At 55.1% G+C, this 12,484-nt stretch overlaps 1 protein-coding gene across 4 annotated transcripts in view; it reads left to right on the top strand.

Moving 5' to 3' along the window:
• STK32C (serine/threonine kinase 32C) overlaps nucleotides 1-11,516 on the top strand; it is a 71,908-nt gene extending 60,392 nt beyond the window's left edge. For 3 of the 4 annotated variants that reach the window (XM_040071909.2, XM_040071911.2, XM_040071910.2), the window contains 9 exons: nucleotides 1,287-1,460; nucleotides 3,073-3,110; nucleotides 3,802-3,891; nucleotides 4,459-4,562; nucleotides 4,654-4,770; nucleotides 6,130-6,255; nucleotides 6,404-6,535; nucleotides 7,188-7,255; nucleotides 8,033-11,516. In XM_040071909.2, coding sequence (XP_039927843.1) covers nucleotides 1,287-1,460; nucleotides 3,073-3,110; nucleotides 3,802-3,891; nucleotides 4,459-4,562; nucleotides 4,654-4,770; nucleotides 6,130-6,255; nucleotides 6,404-6,535; nucleotides 7,188-7,255; nucleotides 8,033-8,150 — 967 coding nt within the window. In that variant the 3' untranslated portion in view covers nucleotides 8,151-11,516. Of the gene's footprint in view, nucleotides 1-1,286; nucleotides 1,461-3,072; nucleotides 3,111-3,801; nucleotides 3,892-4,458; nucleotides 4,563-4,653; nucleotides 4,771-6,129; nucleotides 6,256-6,403; nucleotides 6,536-7,187; nucleotides 7,256-8,032 lie in introns of those variants that run through there. The other variant, XR_005702030.1, reaches the window with a different exon arrangement.
• Nucleotides 11,517-12,484: the final 968 nt, after the last annotated feature.

Below are 12,484 nucleotides of genomic sequence, written 5' to 3'. Positions count from 1 at the left end.
TTTTACACCCAAAGTGATGGAAGTGGGTGATGTGCCACATTTGTTTTATTGTTCCGTTGCTCCAGAATAGCCAGTTGAGTTAATATTGATATTTTTCATTTTCTTAGCAAATAATTGTAAATGTTTTTCCCCACAAGAAATGAAATTCTGGAGAGAACTTGATCTCGTAGCAAACCCTTTCTGCTCATACTTTTAGAATAAACCTACATTTAAGATGGGAGCAGAAGTGAGTGATTCATAAGTATTATACAATCCCACATACTCTTCCCTTGGAACTGCAGTCACCAAATATAACAATGAATGTTGTTTTAGTGTATCCCCACTGCTGTCAGTCTCCCGTGGGACCCACGGCAGATTTAGAGAGGCGGTTTACTCCACAGTAAATATAAATCTTTTTCTGGTTTATCTGGTTAAATTAGCGGTTGTACTTTCCAATTCATCTTCAAGATAGTCTGAGATATTTTAAGTAGGTTTTATGAGATTGTTTGCAGTTGAAAACGTGAAGTTTCTCTGAAGTGTCTGGCTGGCAGAGCCTGAGCTCTGTCTGGTGGGCTGACATGGCACAGCTGCTTAGGGACAGTGACAGGGTGAGCAGGGGGACATCTCTTAGTGTAGGAATTGATTTAAAAAACAAGAGAGCACCTTGAGTTGGAATTGCTTGATTGTGAAGATGCAAGCAGCAAAGCTGCATCTTCAGTTTTGGGCCCATCACTGCACGGACCTTGAGGGGCTGGAGCACGCCCAGGGAAGGAAAAGGAGCTGGGAAGGGGCTGGAGCCCCAGGAGGGGCTGAGGGAGCTGGGAAGGGCTGAGCCTGGAGAAAAGGAGGCTCAGGAGGAACCTTGTGGCTCTGCACAGGTCCGTGACAGGAGGGGACAGCCAGGGGGGTTGGGCTGTGCTCCCAGGGAACAGGGACAGGAGGAGAGGGAACAGCCTCAGCCTGAACCAGGGGAAGCTCAGGGTGGATATTGGGAAAATTTTCTATCCAAAAGAGCTGTCCAGCCCTGGCACAGCTGCCTGGGGCAGTGGTCGTGTCCCCATCCCTGGAGGGATTTAAAATCCATGTGGCTGCAGCAGCTGGGGACATGGGTCATTGGTGACCTTGGCAGTGCTGGGAATGGTTGGACTCAATGGTCTCAGAGAGCTTTTCCAGCACAAACGATTCTGGATTCTGTGCCCATAGTGGGGCCATGTGCAGTTCTCCCAGGAGCTGTGTGATTAGGAGAGGGGAGGAGCCTGGCTGGGTTTGTGAGCCCCGTGAGGCTGAGCTGCTCCCTGGTCCCGCAGGTATTCCTTCCAGGATGAGGAGGACATGTTCATGGTGGTGGACCTGCTCCTGGGGGGTGACCTGCGCTACCACCTGCAGCAGAACGTTCAGTTCACTGAGGACACCGTCAAACTGTACATCTGTGAGATGGCGCTGGCTCTGGACTACCTGCGGAGTCAGCACATCATCCACAGGTAACTCCAGGGCTCTGCAGCTGCGGGGCCTGGGCTGGGTCACACTGTCCGTGCTGGTCCTGGGCTGGGTCACACTGTCCATGCTATCCTGGGCTGGGTCACACAGTCTGTGCTGGCCTGTGCTGGGTCACACTGTCCATGCTGGCCTGGGCTGGGTCACACTGTCCATGCTGGCCTGGGCTGGGTCACACTGTCCATGCTGGCCTGGGCTGGGTCACACTGTCCGTGCTGGTCCTGGGCTGGGTCACACTGTCCGTGCTGGTCCTGGGCTGGGTCACACTGTCCATGCTGGCCTGGGCTGGGTCACACTGTCTGTGCTGGTCCTGTGCTGGGTCACACTGTCTGTGCTGGTCCTGGGCTGGGTCACACTGTCCGTGCTGGTCCTGGGCTGGGTCACACTGTCCGTGCTGGCCTGGGCTGGGTCACACTGTCCGTGCTGGTCCTGGGCTGGGTCACACTGTCCGTGCTGGTCCTGGGCTGTGTCACACTGTCTGTGCTGGCCTGGGCTGGGTCACACTGTCCATGCTGGTCCCAGGCTGGGTCACACTGTCCGTGCTGGTCCTGGGCTGGGTCACACTGTCCGTACTGGTCCTGTGCTGGGTCACACTGTCTGTGCTGGCCTGGGCTGGGTCACACTGTCCATGCTGGTTCTAGGCAGGGTCACACTGTCCATGTTGGTTCTAGGCAGGGTCACACTGTCTGTGCTGGCCTGGGCTGGGTCACACTGTCCGTGCTGGCCTGGGCTGGGTCACACTGTCTGTGCTGGTCCTGGGCTGGGTCACACTGTCCGTGCTGGTCCTGTGCTGGGTCACACTGTCTGTGCTGGTCCCAAGCTGGGTCACACTGTCTGTGCTGGTCCTGGGCTGGGTCACACTGTCTGTGCTGGTCCTGGGCTGGGTCACACTGTCCATGCTCTTCCTGTGCTGGGTCACACTGTCCATGCTGGCCTGGGCTGGGTCACACTGTCTGTGCTGGTCCTGTGCTGGGTCACACTGTCTGTGCTGGTCCTGGGCTGGGTCACACTGTCTGTGCTGGTCCCAAGCTGGGTCACACTGTCTGTGCTGGTCCCAAGCTGGGTCACACTGTCTGTGCTGGTCCTGGGCTGGGTCACACTGTCTGTGCTGGCCTGGGCTGGGTCACGCTGTCTGTGCTGGTCCTGGGCTGGGTCACACTGTCCATGCTGGTCCTGGGCTGGGTCACACTGTCTGTGCTGGTCCTGTGCTGGGTCACACTGTCCGTGCTGGTCCTGGCCGTCCTCTGGCTGCTGGTCCTGCCCCTACCACTCAGAGGGAGTCTGGTGCTTCACTGGGGGGCTGGATGTTTCAGGGCAGGTCTTAAAGCATCCAGGGCTTCACATAAACATCCCCAGTACCGTTATTCCTTTTCCTTGGGAATGAGGCCTGAGCAAGTCTAATGGTTCCAGTTTTTCACCAATTTGCCCAGGAAAAGAGTATTTCTGGTCCATCATAAAGGGGCTTGCCTCATGTTAGAATATTTTTGTTGTATTTGTTCCTAATGTTTGATAGATAAACAACTGCAGGATTTTTGTCATTGAGTCTCATCCCTGGTCTGACTGAGATTCCATCTGCTGTAATCTTCCTTCTTTCCCCAGAGATGTAAAACCAGACAATATCCTCCTCGATGAACAAGGTAGGGTCACTCTGCTCCTCTTTGTTTGCTCTTTCATCCATTCCAGGGACAGATTCCTTATAGTCCTGGGTACTGGGCATCATTTTACCTAGGGAAAGTGTGGGAAAAGCCGCTCTGCTTTAATGGATCATGTTTGGCTGAACATTCCTGTGCTTTTTAATGTGGGGGTGATCACCCAACTGGCCTGTCCAGTGTGTTGTGGTCAGCACGGAGTGGCAGCCCTACTTCAGCCCTGGGAATTCGGAGCCATTGCAGTTCAATGGCTTCCATGGCTTGGAACACCCATGTCTTCTGTCAGCTCCATGGCAGGAGCTCGGAACGAGATGATCTTTAAGTCCCTTCCAACCCAAACATTCCATGGTTCAATGGCAGTGTTTCCCTGGTGTCTTTTTCACTCCTGCAGTTTCTGGCCAGAGCAATTTGGCCAGCTGAAGCTGCTGGGGGTTACTGGCTAGTTCCAAGTGGGATTTAAAATCAAGACCCAAAGCTCCCTACCCTTTAATCACCTGGCCAGCACAGATCCTGGGAAATCTTTGGGATCTCTTATGGCCATTCCATGGGATCTGACCCTGACCTGCCCGTGTCTGTGCTATCCTGTCTGAGGGCAGAATCTTAGGAAATAAATGTGTTCTGACTCTGCATTGCCACTGCACTGCCATTAATTCCTTCTTAAAATGTGTCTTTATTTAAGGTCATGCCCATTTAACAGATTTTAATATTGCAACAATCATTAGGGACGGTGAAAGAGCGACAGCATTGGCTGGGACAAAGCCATACATGGGTAAGAAACAGTGGCTGCTCTCGTGCCTGTGTCACGTTTTGAGCGCTCAGCACACGCTGCCCGACGGACCCTGGCTGGGGCAGGGGTGTCCAGTTGATTTAGGACATGGGTGCTTGTGCCCAAGTCCTTCAGCAGAGCTTGACTGTTTGAGAAGGGAACTCTGAGTGTGAAGGCATCGTGGCTGGCATGTCACCCCATCCCATCCTGTCCTGTCCTGCCCACTGCATTACCTCCTGTCCAATCCCCTCCATTCCGCCCTGCCCTCCCCATCCCATCCAGCCTCCTCCTCCTGCCCTCCCCATCCCTCTCTGGCTCCAGCCTTGCCCTTGGTGTCCTGGGGGTCCCACGGTTGCGCTGTGCTGTGTCGGGAGGGCTGTCCCTGCAGGTGGCTGACATCCCAGTTCCCAGCGGGGCAGGCACAGCGCTGCTGCTGCTCCCCTGCCCCACACAGCCTCCCCTCGGGCAGCTGTTCAGAGCAGTCACTGCAAGCGTTGTGCGCCCATTTACGAGAAATCCTGGAACAGAGAACCACAAATAACCTGTTGCCTGTTGTCCCTTTCTGCCCAGCCCCGGAGATTTTCCATTCCTTCCTGAGCGGCGGGACGGGCTATTCCTTCGAGGTGGACTGGTGGTCTCTGGGAATCATGGCCTACGAGCTGCTGCGGGGCTGGGTAGGGCTCCGGCCGCCCCGGCCCGCGGGTCGCGTGCTCTGGCTGACCCACAGGGAGAGGGGACGCCTCACCTTTGTGCTCTTGTCCCCAGAGGCCGTACGACATCCACTCCAACAACCCCGTGGAGTCCCTGGTGCAGCTCTTCAGCACCGTCAGCGTTCAGTACTCCTCAGCCTGGTCCAAGGAAATGGTCGCGCTGCTGCGGAAGGTGAATGGCCCTCCTGGGGTGCACTTGGGGGAATTGTGGGGTGAATTGTCCTTCGGGGGTGGGTTTGGGTTGGATGGCAGCTACTGTGCAGGCAGGACTAGCTGAAAATGATCAGCATATTAATAAACAATGAATAATAAGAGTATATACAAAATAATATACAAAAGATAGGCTGGGAGAGTTAGGGGTGTTAAGTCTTGAGAAGAGAAGGCTCCAGGGAGACCTTCAAGCCCCTTCCAGGGTCTAAAGGGGCTCCAGGAGAAGCTGGAAAGAGGTGCGACAAGAGGTGGAGGGGCAGGACACAGGGAATAGCTCCCACTGCCAGAGGGCAGGGCCGGATGAGAGACTGGGAATCAGGAATTGTTCCCTGGGAGGGTGGGCAGCCCTGGCACAGGGTGCCCAGAGCAGCTGTGGCTGCCCCTGGATCCCTGGCAGTGCCCAAGGCCAGGTTGGACACTGGGGCTGGAGCAGCCTGGGGCAGTGGGAGGTGTCCCTGCCATGGCAGGGGTGGCACTGGGTGGGCTTCCAGCCCAGTCCAGTCTGGGAATCTATGATTAATTGTGTTGAGTGTTTATTATCACTGTAATAAGATGCATGATATTTGATAGCAAGGGAAGCAAAAAGGTTGATTTTGGTGTGACAGTCAGATTCCCAGTTGGGCTAGAATTGAGCCATGCAGCATCCCATCCTCTCCAGGATCACTGTCACCTGTAAAGGCAGCACCTCTGCCTGGGATGGCAGGTGAGGTGGAGCACATCTGCTGTACTGCAGCACCCTCTCGCTGGTTCTTTGGGGCTGGAGTGCTCTGGTGCTTTTCTTGTGCTGCTGCTGGAGAAAGCTGGGATGTGTTGGGGCAGCAGGTTTAGCTCTGGCTTGCTTGAGAACTCTGAAAAGTAGCTGGTGAGTTTGCTGGAGGAAAGATACAGCCGGTGCCGGCAGCAAATAAGTGCCTCCGATATGAGTTAATGTTGGGTGGGTAATTTGCATAATTAGATTCAGTTTAATGAGGAGCAGCGTGGCTGGCGGCGGCTGCGGCGGCACATTCGGCAGGTTTGCATTGCCATCTGCTGGGCAGCCGGGCTTCCAGGGAATCCAGCCTCTCCGCAGGGATGTACCAGCAGTCCCCTCAGCCGGGAAGGGACCCCCGTGTCACCCCAAAGCGCTGGGGTACCTGCAGAACATTTCCTTAGGTATTTTTCCTGCAGAACGTTTTCTATTTCCCACAGCAGAAAGGGTCCTTGGCACGGCCGGACCACTGCAGCTGGCCCGGGCAGGCTGCTGCTGGGTGCCTTGTCTTCCTCCTCTGGCAGGAAAACTCTTCTCTTCGGTGCTTCATCACCAATGCTTTTCCCTCCCCAGCTGCTGACAGTGAACCCCGAGCATCGCTTCTCCTGCCTGGCCCACATCCAGGCCTCGGCTCACCTGTCGGGCGTGGTCTGGAGCGATGTGTGCGAGAAGCGCGTGGAGCCGGGCTTCGTCCCCAACGTGAGTAGGAGTGACCCGTGTCCCCAGCCCGAGCAGGGGCTGCTCCTCAGCCCGGAGGAACCGCTGTGAGGGCAGAGCTGTTCTGAGGGGGCAGAGGTTTCTGAGTCTCTGCTGTGCCTGACGTGAGTCGTGTCGTGTGTCCTGGCAGAAGGGCCGCCTGCACTGCGACCCCACCTTCGAGCTGGAGGAGATGATCCTGGAGTCAAGGCCCCTGCACAAGAAGAAGAAGAGACTTGCAAAGAACAAGTCAAGGGATAACAGCAAAGACAGCTCCCAGTCTGTATGTGCTCCCCGGGGTAACATCCAGCTGGGAAAAGGCTGGATTTGGGCGGGTGCTGCAACTGTCACTGCCACACTGCGGGAGCCATGAGTTTATTTTGATGCAAACATTTCCCTGTTGGATAGTTTCAACAACCACATATTCCTCTTGTGGAAGTTCGACCAAACTTTCACAGTAGTGGGTACTTTGGAAAGTGAAATGAGCAGCAGAGGTCCGGGCAGCCCGGTGTGTTCAGCCTCTGCCCCTGCACAGATCCAGGACTGCGAGCCTGGGCACAAGGCAGCAGCTCCCTGTGTGCCTTTGCAGGGACTCCCACACGTGGGCTGTGTGCTGGGCTCTCCCCACTCTGCCTGTGCTTCCTTTGGGTTGACAGCACTCCCAAAATACAGGATAACTGGATAAATGTGTCATGTTTATGTCAGGAACAGTTTTGCGTTTCCATAAAACAGATCTGTGTTTTATGGAAAACTGCTGCCGTGGATGGCACAGGCCCCTGGTGAAAGACGCGTGGCAGCCAGCCCTGCTGCCTCCAGCTGTTGTGCAGAGGTTCAGGGGGATGGGGCTCCTGCACACAGCTGGGAGTGCTGGGGGCTGCAGGCAGCAGTGAGATGCAAATGAGGCTGCTTACGCACTTTTTGTTTTTCTTCAACAGGAAAATGACTATCTCCAGGAATGCCTTGAAGCTATCCAGCAGGACTTTGTAATCTTCAACAGAGAGAAGTGAGTGGTTTTTTTAGGGAAAAACACTCCTTTTTGTGACTTCCCTTAGGAATCAGTGCCAGTGCCTGACAGCCAGGAGCACCTTGCTGCTGGCTTAGCCCCAGGTGACTGGTGTCAGCAGAGGAGCTCAGGTACTGCCTGTGTATGAAAAATGGTTCTGGCCACAAAGGGAGGCAAGATCAGGGATTATTAACTGCCATTAAATAAAATATGCTGTAGAGAGACTTCTGGGATTTAACATGTGTGTGTCACACTGCTTCCATTCCCCCGGGGCACCTCCTCATCCATCCTGCTTTTAGCAGAGGATGTTTTGGGAAATGAAGATGAGGAAGGTTGGACTCGATTGTGGAGGTCTTTAACACATAGCATAGATTCATAAGATAATTAAGGTCGGAAAAGTCCCCAGTGGGAATAAGCAGGCAGTGGAAGTGCTGGATTAAAGGCACTGCTTCCCGAGGGTTGAGGCTGTTGGGGCTCATGGGTCCATGAGCAGAGTGTGGGGCAGGCTCCGTGGAGGAGGGGGCTGGCAGGAGCCTGCCTGTGCTCTGGGTACTCGTGGCCGAGGTCTGGGTGGGCTGAAGCCTTGCAGGCTGTTCTGGGGCATTTCAGAGCAGTTCAGTGTGGTTTGCTGATCCCTGGGCTCTGTCATGACCCATTTGTGAGCTCTGGGAGCATTCCCCGTTCTCTGTCTGGGCACCGGGGCTCAGCGTCCTGCCCAGCGCTGGGGGTGTTTGCCTGGGCACAGCTGTGTAACCCCTGGCTCCTCCGCTCCCACAGGCTAAAGAAGAGCCAGGAGCAGCCGAGCGAGTCCGCGTCTGCCTCCGAGACCACCGAGGAGGCGGAGGCCGAGCCCCTGCACATGTGCAGCTCCGTGTGCTCCTCGGGCAGCAGCTAGGCCGCGGCCGCCGGGCCAGGCCGCCCGCCCTCACCCGCCCTCAGGTGCGCCGAGCACCCGAGCCCGCCCGGACAGCGCCGGCAGCTCCCCCTGCGAGCCGGGGCAAACCAGAGTTCCCACAGGACTGTCCTCCCGGGCCGTGGATCGCCTGCCCAGCTGCCCCCAAGAGCCGGGGCAAACCAGAGTTCCCACAGGACTGTCCTCCCGGGCCGTGGATCGCCTGCCCAGCTCCCCCCGAGAGCCGGGGCAAACCAGAGTTCCCACAGGACTGTCCTCCCGGGCCCTGGCACCATGGCTGCCTGTCGGGGGAAGATACGGCCTATGCAACTTGTCAGGGGAAGAGATCAACTTATTTAGTCTTTCTGTTTTAATGTCAGGTTGCTGAGCTACACGTTTTTAATGCAGTGAGAGGACAGGGAGAGAAGCCATGTCCACGGGGAGAGACAAGGAGCAGGGAGGAAGGCCAGAGCCGTGGTGTGAGCTGGACTTTGGCATTCCCCGTTCACAAATGCTGCCCTGGGGATGGGCAATCCCTGTGCAAGCCAGAGCAGCCCCGGGGCCTCTCTGGCACCAGCTCCTGGGAGCCTCCAGCTGTTCGGGGCCTGCAGCACAAGGATGTCCCAGGCACCTCCTTGTCCTTGTGTCACCTGTCAGTTCCTTACCCGATTCAAGGCAAATAAATGGTTTTTGTGCACTCCATGGATTCTTCAGGACCTGGGTAATGGTTTAATGTGTATTTGAGATGCAGAATGCATTTAAAATATTTTCTTCCTTGACGTGGCTGCTGCAGGCAGTGAGGAGCTGTGGGATGGGTTGGAGGGTCTGGCTCCATGTGCCCAGGCTTGGAGGACACAGTTCATCACAGCTGAGGTTTTGTTGGAGGCAGAGTGGGTGGCCTTGCAAGGCTGCTTGGTTATGAAAGACAGGAATATTGTATTTCACCCTTTGATTGACTTTATTTTCAGTGTAAAGTACTGTATATAATTTGCCAATACCTGTCTTAACTTCTTAATAAGATGGGAAATTTTCCCTTGCTCCAGCTGTGGATGTTGCCTTTCTCGTTGCAGGGGCCTTCACTATTTTAGTAGTTTAATCTGCTGCAGAGTGGTTTTTGGTTTCTGTGGCTGAACCCAAGCCCTGCAGTGCCACACAACTGCTCTGGTGCCCCAGGTGTGTGGTGAGACCACAGTCAGCATCAAACCATCAGCAGCTGTTTGCTGCCAGGCACTGGGAGGCTGCAGTGTCTGCAGCCTTACTGGGTCCTCCTAATGCAGAAATGGATGGGACATGCTCTCAACAGATCAGATTCTGTCAGGACCGATTTTGTTGCAGTTTTTGTTTCCATGAATAAACCAGAAAGGCAGAATGATCTTACACAAGCAAGGACACAGCGTGTGTCTCCCACAGTTGTATGTGGGAATCAGTGTGTGTGCCGAGACATGTTTTGATGGAAGTCTCTAAGGGTGTGCAGGAGGAGGAGAGCCGAAGCTCTGGCTCCAGTTGCGTGGTTATTTTTAGGGCAGAGCCAGTAGATGCTGTCAGCGCCGGGGTCCCTCATGTCAGCCATGGGTCCTGCCCACGCCGTGCCTCGTTAGGATCTGCGTTAATGACGGCTCAGGGGCTGTGGCCAGTTAGTGAGCGAGGCCTGAAATCAGTGTGTCCTTCTGCTCCTTCTCCCAGCTACAGGAGGACTCCTACCCTGGCTCTGATCTCAGGCTGTGCTGGGGAACTGCCCTCTCTGTCCCCAGTAACTTCCAGTCTCTTACTGGGTACCAGGGAGGCCTAATTACCTTCTCACCTGTCAGGGCTCACCTTTGTGTGCCGGTGGGCCACGTGCTCTGGCCCCTTGGCTGTGCTGAGCAGCCCCTGCTCTCCACACGGGGAGCCTGGTCCTCTCCCCGGGGCTCTGTGCTCACCTTGTGTCTCCATCCCACATCTCTCTGCTGGAACACCTGCTCTCTCCTGGCACAGCAGATGAGGGCCAAACCACGTATTTATTCAGCATTATAGGTGATTTACTCCACCGGTGTGGGTAGGGTTTTACAATGAATTCCATTGCACTATTTAGCAACTTCTGCAAATAAGAACAAAATTCTGGACTATCAGAATGACGAGGAGCATCACTGATTTTTTTACCAAACCATCCCATAGGTGAGAGATGAAGATACATCCTATTCAGCCAGGAGTTCTCGGGCCAGGAGAGGTGTTGGCAGTTACAGGACGTGTGTAATTGATGTTTTCATCGCTTTCCTTAGGACAAGAGACAAGTGGGCCCTGAGGTGGGGGTTGGTGTGTGGGGGGAGCCGCTGGCTTGCTTCTGGCACTGAGGTTTCTCAGCCCAAACACTCTCTCTGTCAGTCATCTGTTCCCCTTGCAGCACCCCTCTTCTTCGGTGCATTGTGCAAAACAGCTCAGCGGCTCCTGGCAGAAGCCAGGAGAGCTTCTGGGGGGATGCCAGCGTGTCCCATGTCTGGCTCACCCCATCCACGATGGAGTCCTGGGGGTTTGATCCTCTCTCCTCCCTGTGCCCGTCCCGTGGGCGTTGCCTGCCCCTGGCTGCTGGCACAGGCTGGGCTGGGCATGGGGACAAAGCTCTGGGGGCACGGCGGGGTTGTGGTGCCCAAGGTGGTGCCAGTGTTGGTGCCATTGTCCTGGCTGTGCCCCGGCTACTGCTGCTGAGCAAACCTCACAATGAAGTTGTGACAGAGCCCTGGTCCCACATCCCGGCCTGGAAGGTGTCACTGACAGCTCTGGGTTACACCTCCACTGCAGCCGGAACACGGGAATTTTCTGTACATAAATATTTAAATACCTGTATTTTTTTGTATGACAGATTTATACAGTGTGTGCCATTATCTGCTGTGAAAAGTCTACAGCACCTATAAATTATTCTCCTTTAATCACTTGCCATGAGATTGTTTTCTTATCTCTGTTGTGTTACGAAGTTTTGCAAAGTTGCGTATTTTTAAGCGCTTGCATTGAATTCCACAGCCTTCACTGGGAATTTTGTGCAGAAGACAAATGCCAGGTCAGGTCCTGATATTTCTTCTGTTGCCAATTCTCTATTACTCCAGAGCTTGCCAGAAAGTCTGAGTAATAAAATAATAACAAAAATACCAGTAATATGGACTTGACCCTGGACAGTACTGAAATCCTGCTGCCTTGGAGGGTATTTTTAAAAATTATTTCAGTGCAGATATATGTAAATATATCTTTGTATTTTATGTTAATAAATTCCTGTAATTTTCTTGCATGACAATTTTACCACATCACAGAATATTTAAGTTAGAACAAGGCTGTGTTTTTGCAGATACTGCCAGAAGCCATTGCACATGTGGGGTAATAAATGTGTATTTTTAACATTGCCAAGGATTTACTGTCATTTCCAGGGTACTGAGATGTAGATGCATGAAGGCACGGAAGCATCCAAATGCTGGAATTCTGGAGCCCAGCCGGAATCTGGGCTGGTGGGCCACTCCCAGCAGCCGCAGAGCTGGGTGGGGCGGGAGCTGTGGGGCCACTGCCATGGAATGCCTCAGAAACAGGCGCTAAAGGGGCACAGCCGGACCCAGGCGTTTCCGTGTCCCTTTCCCGTGCCAGCCGCGTTTGCGGTTCCGTGGCGGGGCCGCACCGCGCACGATGGGACTGCGGGCGCTGTCCATGGTGCGTGCGGATCCCGCGGAGGAGCAGAACCCCAGGAGCTGGCCGGGCTCAGCTCTGCCCACGCCGCACTGTGCCATCAGCGCTGCGGCTGCTGCCTGGGCCGGGAGCACCAGGGGCAGGCGGAGGTGCCAGGGGATGGGGGCACAACTGCCACGGCCCACAGGGGGTTGGTATTTCCCCGCGCGGCCCTGGATTTTGTGTTTTAACCTCCATAAAGCAGCCTCTGGAAGGGTCGGGAGATCTCCGCTTTGATCTTTTTGATCCCCCTCGGTGCAGGGACGGTTTATCTCGCTCGGCACGGAGTGCCGCTCACTGGTTGCAGTGCAGACGCAGCTCCCAAAGCTGCTGCTCACTTCAAAGGAGCAGTGGAGGCTGAGACCAATCGATGTTTGAGCCTGGACTCGTCCCTTCTGCACAGCCACACCGCTACTGTGATGCTTCTGGGGCGGCATTCTGGGGGTCCATGGGTGTCCCCGAGGGACCAAGGGCACTCGCCAGGCTGGGCTGTTCACTGCAGGGGGAAAGGTGAAGGTCACAGAGTGAGGGCAGTTGCCCACACACAGCCCCGAAACACAGGGCAGGAGAAGCTGAGGGGCTAAAACACCCACAGCAGCCAGGAGAGCTCAGTGCCTGCCAGCCCTGTGCCATCCCCACTGTGCCTAAAGCATGGG

This window comes from Hirundo rustica, chromosome 8 (assembly GCF_015227805.2).
Source record: "Hirundo rustica isolate bHirRus1 chromosome 8, bHirRus1.pri.v3, whole genome shotgun sequence".
NCBI lineage: Eukaryota > Metazoa > Chordata > Aves > Passeriformes > Hirundinidae > Hirundo > Hirundo rustica.
Note: the sequence above shows the minus strand (reverse complement) of the source record. Positions and strands in the feature narration are given on the sequence as shown.